At 42.2% G+C, this 20,515-nt stretch overlaps 1 protein-coding gene across 6 annotated transcripts in view; it reads right to left on the reverse strand.

Annotated features, from left to right (window-relative positions):
* LOC124037518 (inositol hexakisphosphate and diphosphoinositol-pentakisphosphate kinase 1-like) overlaps positions 1 to 18,472 on the reverse strand; it is a 100,233-nt gene extending 81,761 nt beyond the window's left edge. For all 6 annotated transcript variants that reach the window (XM_046352304.1, XM_046352305.1, XM_046352301.1 and 3 more), the window contains exons 1-7: positions 18,380 to 18,472; positions 3,315 to 3,934; positions 2,869 to 3,064; positions 2,261 to 2,351; positions 2,075 to 2,160; positions 1,521 to 1,675; positions 1,095 to 1,196 (exon numbers count right to left, since the gene is read on the reverse strand). In XM_046352304.1, coding sequence (XP_046208260.1) covers positions 1,095 to 1,196; positions 1,521 to 1,675; positions 2,075 to 2,160; positions 2,261 to 2,351; positions 2,869 to 3,064; positions 3,315 to 3,479 — 795 coding nt within the window. In that variant the 5' untranslated portion in view covers positions 3,480 to 3,934; positions 18,380 to 18,472. The remainder of the gene's footprint in view (positions 1 to 1,094; positions 1,197 to 1,520; positions 1,676 to 2,074; positions 2,161 to 2,260; positions 2,352 to 2,868; positions 3,065 to 3,314; positions 3,935 to 18,379) is intronic.
* Positions 18,473 to 20,515: the final 2,043 nt, after the last annotated feature.

Here is a 20,515-nt window from a genome sequence, read left to right on the forward strand (position 1 = left end):
CACTGTGTTCACCTGACATCATATCATAGTCAGGGCCCACTGTGTTCACCTGACATCATATCATAGTCAGGGCCCACTGTGTTCACCTGACATCATATCACAATACAGTGACATATGGGGATATTATTTTGGATGATATATCGTATCGTTTTGACAATATTATTTTTGCACTAGTTGGGTGTACCTGCATGTTACTTTCCATGACTGATCAATACTTGTTGTTTTCCTGCATGTTAATTTCTATGACTGATCAATACTTGTTGTTTTCCTGCATGTTAATTTCTATGACTGATCAATACTTGTTGTTTACTTGCATGTTAATTTCTATGACTGATCAATACTTGTTGTTTACTTGCATGTTAATTTCTATGACTGATCAATACTTGTTGTTTACTTGCATGTTAATTTCTATGACTGATCAATACTTGTTGTTTACTTGCATGTTAGTTTCTATGACTGATCAATACTTGTTGTTTACTTGCATGTTTAATTTCCATGACTGATCAATACTTGTTGTTTCCCCGTGGCATCTATCGTGTCCCTCTGCAGCAGACATAAGCTGAGCAATATGTTTAGTTGTTTTTATTAAATCACCATTTCTAAATCACAATACATATCGTATCAGCACCTTGGTATGGTGATAATATCATATCGTAAGGTCGCTGAAAATTCACAGCTCTAGTCCTCAGTGTACACCTGATGCAGTATTAAAAAAATGTACGGAGAAACTCCCCAAATACATGTGTGCCAAGCTTATAGCATCATACCCAAGACTTGAGGCTGTAATCACTGCCAAAGATACTTCAACAAAGTACTGATTAAAGGGTCTGAATACTTGTGCAAATATATCCTCTTTTATTTTTGTATAAATTAGCACAAAAAAAAACTAAAAACACATTTTCGCTTTGTCATTATGGGGTATTGTGAGTAGATTGATGAGAAAAAAAGGACGTAATGCAACAAAATGTGGGAAAAGGGCACTGTATACAGTCCACCAATCGATTAACCTAAACATCAACAAGACAAACACCCCATACAGCCGATCAAAAAAAATGACTGACTGCAACCAGGCTCACACAACAACACACACTTACCTTGACATCAGTGCCGTCCGTTGGCATGAACTCCTCGTATATGTAGGAGCCAGTCTTCCTCACACAGCTCTCTGGGGAGTACACACTGCTGCGGCTCCCTATCTACAGGAGACAGGAGACAATCAGACCTGGGTTCAAATAGTATCGACAGAGCGCTTGGTTGAGCCAGCAAGATGGGACGGGACGGGACGGGGGGTTGCACTTTTGGGATTATTCCATTTGTTTGATTCTTTCAAGAAGAAAAAAAATCTAATAAAGTGCAACTACAATATCTAAATAAGGGGTTGAAAGTTTGGTTTGAGTACTAAGTGTGTACAGTTGAGTTTCAACCCATTCTGTACAGCATGGCTCCAAAAAACTCCACCCATCCACTAGAATTCCAACAGCAGTTCCTATACAATACAGTGTCCGACTGTCCCTCAGTACCTTGCGGAAGAGTCTCTGGCTGCCTCCTCCAGCTGAGGTGGGGTAGTAGACGTAAACATTATGGTCCTCAGCACTCACAGGCTTCTCCACAAAGGGCTTGGGGAACACCTCCCCGTTCACCTCCACATGATCCTCCCCCTCCACCAGGTTACACTCTAGAATGAAAAGCCACCCAGCCAATCAGAGACAGGGCCTAGAAACACACTTGAATTATGCCCGACTGGGTAGGGGTTGGCGATACAGTAACAGCCTTCATCTTCATTAGGCTAGGCGGAACTTGAGGTCTACAGAAAATGCATATGTAAAAGGAAGTGGCTGTGCTTCCTTAGCTGCAGCACTTCCTCCTGATCTAGCTCGTACCAGAGACTCGAGCACATTGAACCACCCTCCTGAAGCATTCTAACCAATCGCGCTATGGAAAAAGGCCACAATCAGCAGTGCAAGTGGCTACACTTGTAATCTTGGCACCCAGAACCAAATCTTGGGTGCATGCTAGCTAATTGATTTAATAGTACCAGTCTGGCACAAGAGACAAGATGCGTTGTAACACTTACCTTCAGGTCTGTCTGGGTCTCGGGTTAACACAGCGTAACGAGGAAGATCAATGCCCTCCTCCTGCAAGATACGATACACCTCCCTCCTGAGGGGACAGAAGACAACGATTATATAATGGAACGAGTCAGTAGACTTTTACAAAAAGTATGAACAGGCTAGGAATGACTGAGTGTTTCCCATCATACCTGTCTTGTATGTAGTACTGCATGTTCAGGTCATTGATGAGAAGCGGGTTTCTGAGTTTGGCGTACTCTACCGCTTTGTCCAATGGGAAACCTACACACCCACCCCAACACATACATAAACACAACCATGTAAATAAATACAGGAAACACATGTCTTAACCATGACATTATTGTTCCATGGGTCTGTATACAGGCTAAATACATGACATTATTGTTCCATGGGTCTGTATACAGGCTAAATACATGACATTATTGTTCCATGGGTCTGTATACAGGCTAAATACATGACATTATTGTTCCATGGGTCTGTATACAGGCTAAATACATTTCCATGTAGATTTAATTTTTCTGAACTCTGTTCTAAGACCATGCTAGACATATACTACAGCTACACACTGGCAAGACGGGAATGTGTGTGTGTGTGTGTGCGCGCACATTCGGTATTTCCTTCCTTTGTGCATGCTTAATGTAGAGATTGCGTACGCATGTATACCACAGGCATGCATATACAGTATTTATCTGTAGCTGTGCAATGTGCATGTGAGAAAACCAGTACCTGATGCACTCAATAGTGTACGGTGGGTGCACGTACGCACGCTGGTTTGTACCTTTGGAGTGGAAGGAGACGAGGCAGTCACACAGGGGCCATTTGTCCACGGGCTGGCTGAGGATGACCTCCTCGGGGAAGATGACCACCGTGATGTACTCAAACTTACACAGCCTTTCCATGATCTGGGTCATGGGCTTTGACTTGGACTTCTTCATCATGGAGCAGATGCCCACCACGATCTGCCTCTCTGGAGGCTGGGGGAACCAGAGAGAAGGGGAGGGGGGGGTGTAAAGATCACTGTTTGTCATTTAATGTACATGATGTGTTATAAGGTTACTTGCTAAGGCAATTTGTTTTTCCTGTTCTGTAATCTCTCCTCTTTTTCAAAATGCATTTGGAGGAGCGGGATCTTGGATTCTTCCCCTCAAATGCGGTTCGAGAAGGAGGTGAGGAAGCAAGGAAGCAAGTAGACTAGTCTCTTTTTTCCTGCTTCCACGTACACACCGAGTCATCATCCTTGTCATCGTCCTCCTCCTCTCCTTTTCGCATCTCTCCCTCGTTCTTTATTCTTCCTCCTTCTTCTGAGCCTCGGTGGTCTTCATCGACACAGCCAACCACAAACGAGAGATTTCCACTCTGGTCCCGCCCCTCTCCTCTGGCCTCTGACATCACAGAGTGGGGACGTCACTCGAAGTTCAGCAGCATCGTCACATGCCAGTACACAGGCTTAGAGCACCTTACTGAGGATACACTCTGGGCACAAAATGAACACCAGGGAGTAGGCACTGACAATGCTTTTTTTAAATTACCCCTGTTGATGTATTGAATGTAATGTAATACTCCGGAGGGTGGGGACAGAGCAGTTTAAGAGCAGCAGGTTTACATAGAGGAGAGTGTTGAGGTACTAATTAGAGGGGAGGGTTTATGGGTTAGTCAGTGGTGAGGTAATGGGGGTCAGGGGTGAGGTAGGTAGGTAGAGAGTCCGGGTTGCTAAGGTTGGGGGGAGGAGTACCCTCCCTGTGTCAGGAGAAGGGTCTCATTCTGCAAAGTGGCATCGCTCTAAGCTGAGGACAATGAGATGACTGGTTCACAAAGGTCCCTCCAGTCTCACCACCAGGCAACACCTACAGAGGACAACACAGAAAGAAAAACTGAGAAACAGACCAACCCTGAGAGACCGAGTTCAGCGCCTGTGAAGAAGTCCGCATGCTGTCTAATAATGCTGCCTCATCTCTCTAACTCAGATCTACTCATCTACTGGGTGTCGTACCACTGTTTGGAGTTGCTATGGCCACATGCCGTGAAGAGCATAACTAAAACGGTCCTTCTTTTTTGTCCTGTGATATACAGTCGTTTGTTAAAGTTAGTCCATCTTTATTTTCTAGCCGAAATCACATAGTATCTAAATGGACAAACACATAATTGATATGCAAATTAGCCATCGCAACCTCCGACGGATTATGATTGAGCATGTCACATATGCACAGTGCGGTGTCCCTCAGGGCAGTTCCTTGGGCCATTACTTTTCTCTATTTTACATAGGATTTGCCACTGGTCTTACACAAAGCTAGAATGATTAGTTTATTATGTACACTCTACATGTCAGCACCCAAAGCCAGTGAGATCACCGAAATTCTAAATAAGGAGTTACAGTCATTATCAGAATCGCTGATGGTGAACAGAAATCACAATAAGCATTGTAGATTTCCGCTTACAAAACACAGCAAGAGATTTCTTAAGCACTTTGTTTTTTTTCCTGCGTGAAAAATAAAGAAATCGCTGTTAAAGCGACCCCTAAATTTAACTTGCTGGTTATCGAAGTAATTTACTGAATTAATAAATTGACGAGCCATCATATGGGACCGACAGGCACGAGTCGGTCTTATGTAGCAAAATTTGAAATAGTGTTTTTTAAAGTTTTTTTTATTTTTATTTTTTACATTGGATAAAAGTAGAGACTCAGAGCTAGAAAATGGTATATCATACACTAGAGTTGAGGAACAATAGGAAAGTAATTCTACTTTGAATGTTGATAAACTTGTAATCTCACTTTTGAGAAAATGGCCCTGGAATGTTTTGGTACCTACTGGAGAGCTCATTGTCTACACCCATTCAGCATTGTTCACAACCTCTTAAGCTAAGCCACACCCACCCATTTAAGGATTCACACGAGGCCATGTACTAAACAACCAAAGAATTCAAGACTAAAGGCTGTTATATACTACGGGTGTGTTGGTAAATTTCATCTGGAGTGCCAGTGTGCTCAGGGCATTTGTAAACTCAGAGCGTTGTCAGATTGTCTGTTCATAAATTCAGAGTGTTTCTCTCAGAGACAGGTTATACAACAGCCTTCTGTGTGTTCTCTTTTCGACTCAGTCTGCATATTTGCAATAAAACACCAGAATGTTCTCCATCTCCTTAGCTATCATATTCTAATTCCACTGATTTCAAAACTCGGTCCTCCAGAAAGTGGAGAGCAACACTTATGCGGTTCTACAACGCGGTATCTGACAAAATAGCCCTGTTAGAAAGGATTATCTACACATACTGACCAGCTCATGACATAGACAGAAGTGTGCTACATGGCAGACCAATCCGAACTCATCTCTCGGCATGTCCAGCCCACTCATTATCTCAGCCAATCATGACTAGTGGGAAGGTTCCTGTCTTTTGTGGCTAAACCAATTAGGCTCCTAATTTAACAATTGTATAATGTATTTAGATGGTATACACATTTGTTATCAAGGCACATGAAAGTTCACATGTTGCAGAACACATTTCTGCCAAAAATATATATTTAAAAAAAATTCAAATGGCGCTCCTGTGAAGCAGTGCCATGCGACATACACATAGTTTCATGAAACGAGTCACATATTGTGCGAGCTTTCTGCCATGTTTAAGAAGTCAAAGCCCTTTGGAGGAGTCATGTACAGCTGCCACCATCATGATTTGATTTTCATGCCTTTTTTGGCTCTCCATTCTCGGCCAGTCTGCTCTTCCCAGTCATCTCCTCACGCCCCTTCTCCCTCCAGACAGACGTAGTGTACACATGCTGCTTCAGAGCAGACAAGCATGCGTCAAAACTTTTTGTTCATTCGCTTGTAAAATATCCAAACTTACCAAAAATGACATTCAGTAGCTTCTACTTAAACATGCATCAATTTATGCGCTGGATTGCTTGTTTTTTTTACAATGAGTTTATTTTCGTTTCTGCTCATTGGCATATTTATCTCGCAACCTCCAAGGCCCTAAAACGGTCAAAGACTCCAGCCACCAAAGTCATAGACTGTTCTGTTAATGTGGATGAGGGTGTGTTCGGCCCTTCGTTTCCACGATCAGCTCCTTTGTGTTGCTGACGTTGAGGGAGAGGTTGTTGTCCTGGCACAACACTGCCAGGTCTCCGACCTCCTTCATTTAGGCTGTCTCATAAGTGATACCAACAGGATCCTAAACAGCTTCTACCCCCAAGCCATAAGTCTGCTAAATACACTCAGTATACAAAACATTTGTGTATTTATTCCTTGTGTTACTTTATATTACTTCACTTTTCTTGTTTTTCTTCCTCTGTAATGTTGGGAAGGACCCAGTAAGTAAGCATTTCTCTGTTAGTCTACACCTTTTGTTAATAAGCATGTGACAAATTCAAACTTGATCTGATTTGAAACAAAACCAACTCCTTTCATGATATGCTATAGAATGCTAGCACGCTAGCTAAAACCACATGCTACTTTTAGACAGATCCTGCCCACACATATCTAAACTTTGTCACATATAACATGTGACCGTGGGTAACCCCGGTCCCTAGAATAGCCTGCCCTCCTTTCAGGGGGGTTGAAAGAGGGCCAGGGGTGGACAGGGTAGAGAAAAGTATCAGGTGCAGAGGCCTACACTAGTACCGATACCCAAACATAACTCATCACTCTCCTCTACGGCATTGACACGGACAGGCCGCACTAAACCAAGTGGAAGCCCATCTCGGACAGCCGAGGACGGGAGATAAACTCATAAATATACAGCTACAGTGTGAAGACACTCAACAACCCTGCGCTCAAAGAAACACAGCAGTAAGGCTATAAGGCCTTGAGTCACTGGGGGAGATTGAGGAGGGTGGGTTGAGGAGAATAATGGTACTGGAAGGCCGGCATCTTCAGTTTCCTTCATTAATTGATGGCTAATGTATGATGGTTGAACAACTAGTGTTGATGGTTGAACAACTAGTGATGATGGTTGAACAACTAGTGATGATGGTTGAACAACTAGTGATGATGGATGATGGTTGACTTTCAAATCTGGTAGATATTACTGTTATATTCTATTATTTATTTTTTTACCTTTATTTAACCGGGCAAGTCAGTTAAGAACAAATTCTTATTTTCAATGACGGCCTAGGAACAGTGGGTTAACTGTCTGTTCAGGGGCAGAACGACCGATTTGTACTTTGTCAGCTCGGGGATTTGAACTTGCAACCTTCCGGTCACTAGTACAACACTCTAACCACTAGGCTACCCTGCCGCCTTATGACGCTATACCCTTCAATCATTCATTTAATTTAAAAAATATATATTTTTTTTAAAGATGTAGCAACTGCAGATTGCCCCTTTAAAGTATTAGGTCTGCCCGTCAGCCTGTCCTATAGCCTGTGTGTCAGCCTGTCCTATAGCCTGCGTGTCAGCCTGCCCTATAGCCTGCCCTATAGCCTGCCCTATAGCCTGCCTGTCAGCCTGCCTGTCAGCCTGCGTGTCAGCCTGCCCTATAGCCTGCCCTATAGCCTGCGTGTCAGCCCGTCAGCCTGCCCTATAGCCTGCGTGTCAGCCCGTCAGCCTGCCCTATAGCCTACGTGTCAGCCCGTCAGCCTGCCCTATAGCCTACGTGTCAGCCTGCCCTATAGCCTACGTGTCAGCCTGCCCTATAGCCTACGTGTCAGCCTGCCCTATAGCCTACGTGTCAGCCTGCCCTATAGCCTACGTGTCAGCCTGCCCTATAGCCTACGTGTCAGCCTGCCCTATAGCCTACGTGTCAGCCTGCCCTATAGCCTACGTGTCAGCCTGCCCTATAGCCTACGTGTCAGCCTGTCCTGAAGCCTGCGTGTCAGCCTGTCCTGAAGCCTGCGTGTCACCCTGCCCGTCAGCCTGCCCTATAGCCTGCGTGTCAGCCTGCCCTATAGCCTGCCCTAAAGCCTGCGTGTCAGCCTGTCCTATAGCCTGCGTGTCAGCCTGCCCTATAGCCTGCCCTAAAGCCTGCGTGTCAGCCTGTCCTAAAGCCTGCGTGTCAACCTGTCCTATAGCCTGCCCTATAGCCTGCGTGTCAGCCCGTCAGCCTGCCCTATAGCCTGCCCGTCAGCCTGCGTGTCAGCCTGTCCTATAGCCTGCCCTATAGTCTGCGTGTCAGCCTGTCCTAAAGCCTGCGTGTCAGCCTGTCCTAAAGCCTGCGTGACAGCCTGTCCTAAAGCCTGCGTGACAGCCTGTCCTAAAGCCTGCGTGACAGCCTGTCCTAAAGCCTGCGTGACAGCCTGTCCTAAAGCCTGCGTGTCAGCCTGCCCTATAGCCTGCGTGTCAGCCTGCCCTATAGCCTGCGTGTCAGCCTGCCCTAAAGCCTGCGTGTCAGCCTGCCCTAAAGCCTGCGTGTCAGCCTGCCCTAAAGCCTGCGTGTCAGCCTGCCCTAAAGCCTGCGTGTCAGCCTGCCCTAAAGCCTGCGTGTCAGCCTGTCCTAAAGCCTGCGTGTCAGCCTGTCCTAAAGCCTGCGTGTCAGCCTGCCCTAAAGCCTGCGTGTCAGCCTGCCCTAAAGCCTGCGTGTCAGCCTGTCCTAAAGCCTGCGTGTCAGCCTGCCCTATAGCCTGCGTGTCAGCCTGCCCTAAAGCCTGCGTGTCAGCCTGCGTGTCAGCCTGCCCTAAAGCCTGCGTGTTTACCTACCTGCCTGCCTGTCCTAATGCCTGTGCGTTTACCTGCCTGCGTGCGTGTCCTAATGCCTGTGTGCCTGCCTGTCCTAATGCCTGTGTGCCTGCCTGTCCTAATGCCTGTGTGCCTGCCTGTCCTAATGCCTGTGTGCCTGCCTGTCCTAATGCCTGCGTACCCGTCTGTCCTAATGCCTGCATGCCTGCCTGTCTGTCCTAATGCCTGCGTGCCTGCCTGTCTGTCCTAATGCCTGCGTGCCTGTCTGTCCTAATGCCTGCGTGCCTGTCTGTCCTAATGCCTGCGTGCCTGTCTGTCCTAATGCCTGCGTGCCTGTCTGTCCTAATGCCTGCGTGTTTGCTTGCCTTCCTGTCCTAATGCCTGCGCACAATGCTCCATCTTTGTTTCTAGTCTCCAATCTTCCAATCCTTGCTGTGCTTCATTCATCCCTTTACCTCACCATCTCAATTTTTCTAAGATTCACCCTTCATTAAAAGGCACTACTTCTGCCGATGCCTACGACGTCCTCCTCCGACGCCTATGATTAACTCAATCCAAGATGGTTGATCGAACACGTCCCCATCTCCCTCTGGCATCGACCGACCCACTGTCTGTCTGGCAGTGGGTCACCTCCACCACCCAAAGTGTGACGAACCCAATAAAGGCTTTTAACCTTTGAGACAGTAACCTTTGTGACAGTGTCCCTGTAGAAAGGCCTTGCTTTCACCAATGTTTATGATTAGGGTGGGATCATCAACAGAGCTCTCAGAAAAGGCACGCACTATCCGACTCACTGATAACAGGCCCAATGAGAGCCACTGATTGGTTGAATACTAGGGGAGTGAGGTGGTTGGAGTCATCAACAAAGCTGCATGAATCAAATATGATGCCAAGCTTTCAAACTACCGGGAGTTGTTTTTGTGAAGACATATAAAGTGATCTGTGCATTTGAACAGCAGCATAAAGACACCCATTTTTACTTCTGCATGTCAAAAACCGAATGAACGCAGCTTCACGCTGACACGGATTAGATTATACTATTTAGAATGAGCAGTCAGCTCACGAACGAACGCACGCACCAGGGAGAACGCAACAAGCATGCAGATGCAATCTGACTGGAGATAGCTAGCTAACATGTCACAACTAGCCAGTTAACTTGCAATCTGACTGGGGATAGCTAGCTTGCATGCCACAACTAGCCAGTTAACTTGCAATCTGATATAACTTCATACAGAGGCAAGAAAAAGTATGTGAACCCTTTGGAATTACCTGGATTTCTGCATAAATTTGATCTGATCTTCATCTATGTCACAACAATAGACAGTGTGCTGAAACTAATAACACACAAATTATTGTATTTTTCTTGTCTATATTGAGTATATCATTAAAACATTCACAGTGTAGGTTGGGAAAGGTATGTGAACCCCTAGGCTAATGACTTCTCCAAAAACTAATTGGAGTCAGGAGTCATCTAACCTGGTGTCCAATCAATGAGACGAGATTGGAGATGTTGGTTAGAGCTGCCCTGCCCTATAAAAACACTCACAAAATGTGAGTTGGCTATTCACAAGAAGCATTGCCTGATGTGCGCCATGCCTCAAACAAAAGAGATCTCAGAAGACCTAAATATTAAGAATTGTTGACTTGCATAAAGCTGGAAACGATTACAAAAGTATCTCTAAAAGCCTTGATGTTCTTCAGTCCACAGTAAAGCAAATTGACAAAAAATTTAGCACCGTTGCTACTCTCCCTAGGAGTGGCCATCCTGCAAAGATGACTAAGAGCACAGTGCAGAATGCTCATTGAGGTTAAGAAGAATCCTGGAGTGTCAGCTAAAGACTTACTGAAATCTCTGGAACATGGTAGAGGTCGACCGATTATGATTTTTCAACGCCGATACCGATAACGATTGTTGGAGGACCAAAAAAAGCTGATACCGATTAAAATCGGATGATTTTTTTATTTGTAATAATGACAATTACAACAATACTGAATAAACATTTATTTTAACTTAATGTAATACATCAATAAAATCAATTTAGCCTCAAATAAATAATGAAATATGTTCAATTTGGTTTAAATAATGCAAAAACAAAGTGTTAGAGAAGAAAGTAAAAGTGCAATATGTGCCATGTATGTTCCTTGCTTGAACATATGAAAGCTGGTGGTTCCTTTTAACATTTGTTTTGTCACCAAAGCCCCATATACTACCCACCATTGCGACCTGTACGCTCTCGTTGGCTGGCCCTCGCTTCATACTCGTCGCCAAACCCACTGGCTCCATGTCATCTACAAGACCCTGCTAAGTAAAGTCCCCCCTTATCTCAGCTCGCTGGTCACCATAGCATCTCCCACCTGTAGCACACGCTCCAGCAGGTATATCTCTCTAGTCACCCCCAAAACCAATTCTTTCTTTGGCCGCCTCTCCTTCCAGTTCTCTGCTGCCAATGACTGGAATGAACTTCAAAAATCTCTGAAACTGGAAACACTTATCTCCCTCACTAGCTTTAAACACCAATTGTCAGAGCATCTTACAGATTACTGCACCTGTACATAGCCCACCTATAATTTAGCCCAAACAACTACCTCTTTCCCTACTGTATTTAATTTATTTATTTTGCTCCTTTGCACCCCATTATTTTTATTTCTACTTTGCACATTCTTCCACTGCAAATCTACCATTCCAGGGTTTAACTTGCTATATTGTATTTACTTTGCTACCATGGCCTTTTTTTTGCCTTTTCCTCCCTTCTCACCTCATTTGCTCACATCGTATATAGACTTGTTTATACTGTATTATTGACTGTATGTTTGTTTTACTCCATGTGTAACTCTGTGTCGTTGTATGTGTCAAACTGCTTTGCTTTATCTTGGCCAGGTCGCAATTGTAAATGAGAACTTGTTCTCAACTTGCCTACCTGGTTAAATAAAGGTGAAATAAATAAATAAATATACATGAGTCTTCAATATTCCCAGGTAAGAAGTTTTAGGTTGTAGTTATTATAGGCATTATAGGACTATTTCTCTCTATACGATTTGTATTTCATTAAGCTTTGACTATTAGATGTTCTTATAGTATTGCCAGTGTATTGCCAGTGTAACAGTATAGCCTCCGTCCCTCTCCTCGCCGCTACCTGGGCTCGAACCAGGAACACAACGACAACAGCCACCCTCGAAGCAGCGTTACCCATGCAGAGCAAGGGGAATAACTACTCCAAGTCTCAGAGCGAGTGACGTTTGAAACTCTATTAGTGCGCACCCCGCTAACTAGCTAGCCATTTCACATCAGTTACACAAGCCTCATCTCGGGAGTTGATAGTCTTGAAGTCATAAACAGCGCAATGCTTGAAGCATTGCGAAGAGCTGCTGGCAAAATGCACAAAAGTGCTGTTTGAATGAATGCTTACGAGCCTGCTGCTGTCTACCATCGCTCAGTCAGACTGCTCTATCAAATCATAGACTTAATTATAACATAATAACACACAGAAATATGAGCCTTAGGTCATTAATATGGTCGAATTTGGAAACTATCATCTCAAAGACAAAACATTTATTCTTTCAGTGAAATACGGAACCGTTCTGTATTTTATCTAACGGGTGGCATCCATGAGTCTAAATATTGATGTTAACATTGAAGGTTGTGCAATCTATGTCATAATTATGTAAAATTCTGTCAAATTAGTTCGAAATGAGTCAGGCAGCCCAAACTGTTGCATATACCCTGACTTTGCGTGCAATGAACGCCAGAGGAGTGACACGATTTCACCTGGTTAATATTGCCTGCTAACCTGGATTTCTTTTAGCTAAATATGCAGTTTTAATAATATATACTTCTGTGTATTGATTTTAAGAAAGGCATTGATGTTTATGGTTAGGTGCACTTTGGAGCAACGACAGTCCTTTTTCGCGAATGCACACCGCATCGATTATATGCAACGCAAGACACGCTAGATAAACTAGTAATATCATCAACCATATGTAGTTATAACTAGTGATTATGATTGATTGATTGTATTTTATAAGAACAGTTTAATGCTAGCTAGCAACTTACCTTGGCTTCTTACTGCATTCGCGTAACAGGCAGGCTCCTCGTGAGGCAGAAGGTTAGAGCGTTGGACTAGTTAACCGTAAGGTTGCAAGATTGAATCCCTGAGCTGACAAGGTAAAAATCTGTCGTTCTGCCCCTGAACAAGGCAGTTAACCCACTGTTCCTTGGCCGTCATTGAAAATAAGAATTTGTTCTTAACTGACTTGCCTGGTTAAATTAAGGTTAAAAAACAAACAAAAATCATAATTCCTTTTTTTTTTTCTTTTTTTTTAATCAGCAAATACCGATTTCAGATTGTTATGAAAACTTGAAAATCTGCCCTAATTAAATTGGCCATTCCGATTAAACGGTCGACCTCTAATGCTAACATCTGTTGAGTCTACGATACGTAAAACACTAAACAAGAATGGTATTCATTGGAGGAAACCACGGAAGAAGCCACTGCTGCCCCCCAAAAAAACATTGCTTCACGACTGTTTGTAAAAGTGCACCTGGATGTTCAACAGCACTACTGGCAACATATTCTGTGAACAAATGAAACTAAAGTTGAGTTGTTTGGAAGGAAGGAACACACAACACTATATGTGCGGAGAAAAAAAGGCATATAATTGTTTGTGTGATATTAATTTAAGCAGACTGGTTGTCTATTATTGTGACCTAGATGAAGATCAGATCAAATTTTAGGACCAATTTATTTTATTTATTTATTTAAATATTTTTTTAACCTTTATTTAACCGGGCAAGTCAGTTAAGAACACATTCTTATTTTCAATGACGGCCTGGGAACAGTGGGTTAACTGCCTGTTCAGGGGCAGAACGACAGATTTGTACCTTGTCAGCTCAGGGGTTTGAACTCGCAACCTTCCGGTTACTAGTCCAACACTCTAACCACCATGCAGAAATCCAGGTATTTCCAAAGGGTTCACGTACATTTTTTTCACCACCATATGTACACATTTACCTCACTTTTATGAGCATTTAAAACAATCCATAATCCAACCATTTTTTAGGGGCGGGTTGCCACTGCCAATGACACAGACAACTGTCTGTGCAAATACAGGAGCCATATGCTGTCCATTAAAGGGAGTTTCATTTCAAAGGGATTGAAGGACCGGCACAGTCAGAGTATTGTTGTCTTCCACTAGCCATTTACTTGTGCTGATTGACAGCAGCATACAAGCGTTCACTATGAAAACAAAGTAGGCCATCATGACTAGTTAGTCATCTAGACTAACAGGTATGAGAACACTGAGACTTCACACAGCCTAACAGGTATTATCAGAACACAGGCTTCACACAGCCTAACAGGTATTACCAGAACACAGACTTCACACAGCCTAACAGGTATTATCAGAACACAGACTTCACACAGCCTAACAGGTATTACCAGAACACAGGCTTCACACAGCCTAACAGGTATTATCAGAACACAGGCTTCACACAGCCTAACAGGTATTACCAGAACACAGACTTCACACAGCCTAACAGGTATTATCAGAACACAGACTTCATACAGCCTAACATTTATTATCAGAACAGAGACTTCATACAGCCTAACAGGTATTATCAGAACACAGACTTCACACAGCCTAACATTTATTATCAGAACAGAGACTTCATACAGCCTAACAGGTATTATCAGAACACAGACTTCACACAGCCTAACATTTATTATCAGAACAGAGACTTCATACAGCCTAACAGGTATTATCAGAACACAGACTTCATACAGCCTAACATTTATTATCAGAACAGAGACTTCATACAGCCTAACAGGTATTAATCAGAACACTGAGACAGAACAGAGACTTCATACAGCCTAACAGGTATTAATCAGAACAGAGACTTCCTACAGCCTAACAGGTATTAATCAGAACAGAGACTTCCTACAGCCTAACGGGTATTAATCAGAACAGAGACTTCCTACAGCCTAACAGGTATTAATCAGAACAGAGACTTCCTACAGCCTAACAGGTATTAATCAGAACAGAGACTTCCTACAGCCTAACAGGTATTAATCAGAACAGAGACTTCCTACAGCCTAACAGGTATTAATCAGAACAGAGACTTCATACAGCCTAACAGGTATTAATCAGAACAGAGACTTCATACAGCCTAACAGGTATTAATCAGAACAGAGACTTCATACAGCCTAACAGGTATTAATCAGAACAGAGACTTCCTACAGCCTAACAGGTATTAATCAGAACAGAGACTTCCTACAGCCTAACAGGTATTAATCAGAACAGAGACTTCCTACAGCCTAACAGGTATTAATCAGAACAGAGACTTCATACAGCCTAACAGGTATTAATCAGAACAGAGACTTCATACAGCCTAACAGGTATTAATCAGAACAGAGACTTCATACAGCCTAACAGGTATTAATCAGAACAGAGACTTCCTACAGCCTAACAGGTATTAATCAGAACAGAGACTTCCTACAGCCTAACAGGTATTAATCAGAACAGAGACTTCCTACAGCCTAACAGGTATTAATCAGAACAGAGACTGTGCACAGGTGATTATTATTATTTATTTTTAAAAATCGGAGTAGCCTCCAATGCTTAAGTCTTTAACAAATCTGTTCATCATTATGTTCAATAGTCTGGAGTGGGCTGAACGTACAGACGAGGAATGACAATACCTCATTCCCCACCGCCGGCCACACATCACAGAAATAGCTTAAGCCCTCTAGTCTCCATACCCCAGCACTCCTTGACCCAGATGACATCTACAGCACAGACAAAAGTCACAGTTGAGGCGCGCGCAACAAAATGCTCACTGTACAGCGAGGTGCACGCGACAAAATGCTTACTGTACAGCGAGGCGCGCGCGACAATATTCTTACTGTACAGCGAGGCGCGCGCGACAAAATGCTTACTGTACAGCGAGGCGCGCGCGACAAAATTCTTACTGTACAGCGAGGCGCGCGCGACAATATTCTTACTGTACAGCGAGGCACGCGCTTACTGTATTTACAACCAACCTGAGAGTGGGTGACCTTTACACAAGGGGGAAAACAAGGCAAATTTTCAAACAATGAAACAGAAGTTAAAAAAAATAAAAAAGTCACCACTGACTGATTGCTGACATTAGCAAACATCACTTTAGCTTAAGCGGTAGCTGACTAAACTCCACTGTGAAGGAAGCTCCACCCCCTCATAAGCTCCACCCCCTCATACACTCCACCCCCTCATACACTCCAATCCCCTCATAGCTCATGGAGGTGTGCCTTCCCACTGCTTCTGTGCTCCACATCCACCTGCTCTGCTAAAAATCTCAACAACAAGAAACTGCCGCTCCAAATTCACTTCTTTCATTTTTATTTTTATTTTATTTTATCAATTTAACCAATAACCATCTACTTTTCTGATTGCCTGGAACTACCATTTGGTTAAAGTATTGAAACCAAAATGGATTTGAATTTAAAAAGTATTTGAATAAAACATGAACAGGTGACTAAGAAGCGCTCATCATTTCAAATAGGCTCATATTAAACAGCATATAAACACTAAATAGGACAGGAAACGTAAGAAGGAACTAAATCTATTATTTAGGCTATATTACTTCCATTATTTCAAGGCTATAGCCAACAAAGAAATACACTGAAGCATTTGCAAGTGCGACACAATAGGCTTGTATTTTTTTTATTTTATTTCACCTTTATTTAACCAGGTAGGCCAGTTGAGAACAAGTTCTCATTTACAATTGCGACCTGGCCAAGATAAAGCAAAGCAGTTCGACACATACAACAATACAGTTACACATGGAGTAAAACAAACATACAGTCAATAATAGAGTAGAAAAATAAGTCTATATATGATGTGAGCAAATGGGGTGAGATAAGGGAGGTAAAGGCAAAGAAAAACACACAAAATATGTATGGACATAAAGCTCTGAGTATTTAAACAGTATTTAGTTGTATGTACACTAACAAAAACGAGCTAAACTTAAGTTTAACTAAACTTTTTTAAATAAATACTTTACTACAAAAGTATTAGCTACCCACCTCATTCCTTTCTTTATCGTGGGCACTTTATCGTGGGCACTTTATCGTGGGCACTTTATCGTGGGCACTTTATCGTGGGCACTTTATCATGGGCACTTTATCGTGTGAACTTTATCGTGTGAACTTTATCGTGTGAACTTTACCGTGTGCAATTTACCGTGTGCAATTTACCATGTGCAATTTACCATGTGCAATTTACCATGTGCAATTTACCATGTGCACGTAGTGATTTAGCACCTGTGTGTTATATCAGTTTCTGTATTAAAATATTCCATGCCAGTAGCTAAAGCAATAGCAGCACACAAATGCATGGGATGGACCTCTGTCTGTAAGAAGAGAGCTGCATTCTCTTTTAGTTATATACAAACACAATCTGACAGAAACTCCCTCCATATGGAGCATCATTAATTAAGATCACAAGTTACCAAACCTGTTCCACAGGAATGGATAACACGAGAGATCCCTTCAGTCGCCACAGATTTGGGAATGGATAACACGAGAGATCCCTTCAGTCGCCACAGATTTGGGAAAATCTGCATTTTGTTTTTATGCCCCAGATTTGTGTAACAATCTGCAGAGTTCACTGCAGTTATATTTGGTGGTGTCACTCAGGCAGTTTAAATTATTGATTGAGGACTTATTTGTAGCTGAATGTGATTGCTTTAATTAAATATTTTCTTATTGTGCTGAATTGTATTGTTTTATACACATGTGTATGTTGTTTTAATATTCTGTTTTTATTGTTATGTGTACAGGGCTCTCTTGTAAAAGGGGTTTTAATCTCAATGGGACTTCCTGTTTAAATAAATGATGGGCGGCCATGCGTGAGCGCTACTGGAGCAGGCAAGAAGACCAATACTTCAGCCTTTGAGAATTTCTGTCCGACCTCCAGTCAAAATTGGCCATGCTCAGTTCCAGCTCCACTTCACCAATGGAATGGAGCAAAGACCATGCTTTGTGGAATTCAACTCCAACTACATCGATTCACCCAAGGTCAATACTTCAAAAAAATGTAAATGATTAATTCCAACAAACCTGGGGTGTAATCATTATGAAATTATGTTGCAAACAGTTTACTCCAAACAATAGTTTATATTGGACAAATTCAGGGAGTTCCCTTCCCCGTTTACTTCTGTTTGGTTCTTAAACGGTAAACGTTTTCCGCAATGAATACATCCCTGAGGCAATTGTTGCAAAAACGTTTATTAAACAGAAACAAACGGAACGCAACGGGGAGGGACCTAACATAATTTGTCCAATATATACTTTTTTTCCCGTTTGGTTCATAAACGGTTTACGTAATGGGAATACGGCCCAGGTCTCTGCTCCATTCCCGGCCCAGGTCTCTGCTCCATTCCCGTTGGAGTTCATCAGAGTTTAGTCAGCTATATTTTTCTTTTGGGAACAAGCTTTGGAACCGGTCTGTCACGAATGGTTCATGTGTATTCCTGTCAAGAAAGTAACTGTAACAACCTTGCCTCCATGCCAAATGTTTTTGCTTGCAAATAAATAGTTACAACGTAGCCCACTTCGCTAGTCAACTTTACATTACAGCCAACACACTGCAGTGACGATAAATATTGGTAAATGAGTGTTGCGGTGCTCAATTAAAGTTACTTACCACTAAATATTAACCAGCTGTCAACTTCCTTCCCCCTCGGTAGTTGTTGTGTCGTGCACGCGGGTTTCGCCTTTCCTTTGAAGTAGGATTTGGTTCTTTAAAACAAAGGCCTTTGTCACTGCCATCTACCGTCTGGAGTGTGCCGGAACATGACCTTGACTGGAAATCAATTTTGTGTTTCTGATAATGAGCTCACAGTGCTATCATAAGTACATAGAAACAAATGATTTACAATGTTTTAAATGATTACATTCTTGGTAAGGTTATTTTATTTAGAAGGAGAATCCTGCTACCTGTTACACATCTGACAGGCTAGGGATATGAAATCCTGGGGAGGGTGTCTTTGTCCACCATTTGATTTACAATGTTGCCTTTTTAAAATTAAAATACAATTCAATGTCAAGAAAAACATCTTAGGCTGAAGGATTGGTACAGAGCACAGGTTAGGTAGGACTCAATTGATTGAAAAGCCATAATGTTCTCTCATTGGTTTAAAAAATAAAAAAGAAGCTAAATCAAATGTCTCAACATAAAATGACACTCAAAAAAGACTTCACTGAGAAACAGTATTGTTGCGTCAACCTGACAAATAAACATTCTACCTACACGAGGGGGAAAAATGAACTGTATTAAATGGTTCTTCCTCAGATTTTAAGGTTCTTTGGAGAACTGTTGCCAGATTTTTAAAAAAACGTTGAGTTAAGTGGGGGGGGGTTCTTCACATGGCATCTAGGGTTCTTTAGAATTCTGAAAGGTTATTGAAATGTATCCCTTTCATAGCACACAGCAAATTGGCCAGTGTTTAACTAGTGTTGATTTTTCAAAGTTACATTTCTAGTGTTGATTTTTCAAAGTTACATTTCTAGTGTTAATTTTTCAATGTTACATTTCTAGTGTTAATTTTTCAATGTTACATTTCTAGTGTTGATTTTTCAAAGTTACATTTCTAGTGTTGATTTTTCAATGTTACATTTCTAGTGTTGATTTTTCAATGTTACATTTCTAGTGTTGATTTTTCAAAGTTACATTTCTAGTGTTGATTCAGGAGTTAAATTAACACTGTGAAGAGTTTTACATTTTGACGTTTTCAGACGCTCTTATCCAGGGCGTCTTACAGTTAGTGCATTCATCTTAAGATAGCTAGGTGGAACAACCACAGATCTCAGTCATAGGAAGTACATTTTTCCTCAATATCTTAGCTATCGGCAAAGTCAGTACTAGTAGAAGAAAAATAGTTCTATTCAAATTCAGTGGCATAAAAGAACCCCAGTGTTGGTGTAATGCCGCATTCATGTGCTAGTCGGACCGAGGAAACAACTAATTAGCATGTCGGAAATGTCTGCGTTTCCTGTTCCGACTAGCACCAGAACACAGCATTTATAAGCAGAGTTTAACCAAAACCATGGCCATCATTATCATATTTCCCAGCATGCTGTATTGCAGGTTGATTTCATTTTATTTTATGTTTTTGCATTGATTGATTAATTCATGTTATGCTACTCAAATATAAATAACATACATTTTTCTAAACTAATCCAATCAATTATTTTGACTTATTTGACCCGTTATTGAAATGGTTGTTCCATTTTAGATGCTTCACGTCCCTCAAACTCAACTCTGGATCTTGAAGCCAGTTCCACTGCATTTTTTCATTGTTCCCTTCTAATCAGGGACTTATTTAGATCTGGAACACAAGTACTGTACTCATTGGGAAAAACAGAAAACCAGCAGTCTCCGGACCTCGTGGGGTAAGAGTTGAATACCCCTGCTTTGGGTAGTCTCATATTTTAGTCTTCCTAACCTTGGCAGTCCTTTCTGAATGCAGATTGCAGGTGAATTATAATTCTAAATGTTTTTATCCCCACTCTGGGTGGATTCCAATATAAATTACACAATACTTTGCAAGCCAGCATGATGTGACTTGCAGGCCTGATGTGGCCTGTAAACTATGAGTTTCAGTCCACTTTATTAGGGTAAAACTAGGCCCTCAAAGTAAGGCCTTATGAAATGTGTATTTTGTTGTCTTCAATCATTTCATTTTAATGATAACATCACTTAGGATCTCACTTGGTGATGGCCACAGAACTGAAAATGAATGAATGCAACAACCATGTCTTTGTCACTAGCAAACACAGT

The sequence above is a fragment of the Oncorhynchus gorbuscha genome, linkage group LG06 (assembly GCF_021184085.1).
Source record: "Oncorhynchus gorbuscha isolate QuinsamMale2020 ecotype Even-year linkage group LG06, OgorEven_v1.0, whole genome shotgun sequence".
NCBI lineage: Eukaryota > Metazoa > Chordata > Actinopteri > Salmoniformes > Salmonidae > Oncorhynchus > Oncorhynchus gorbuscha.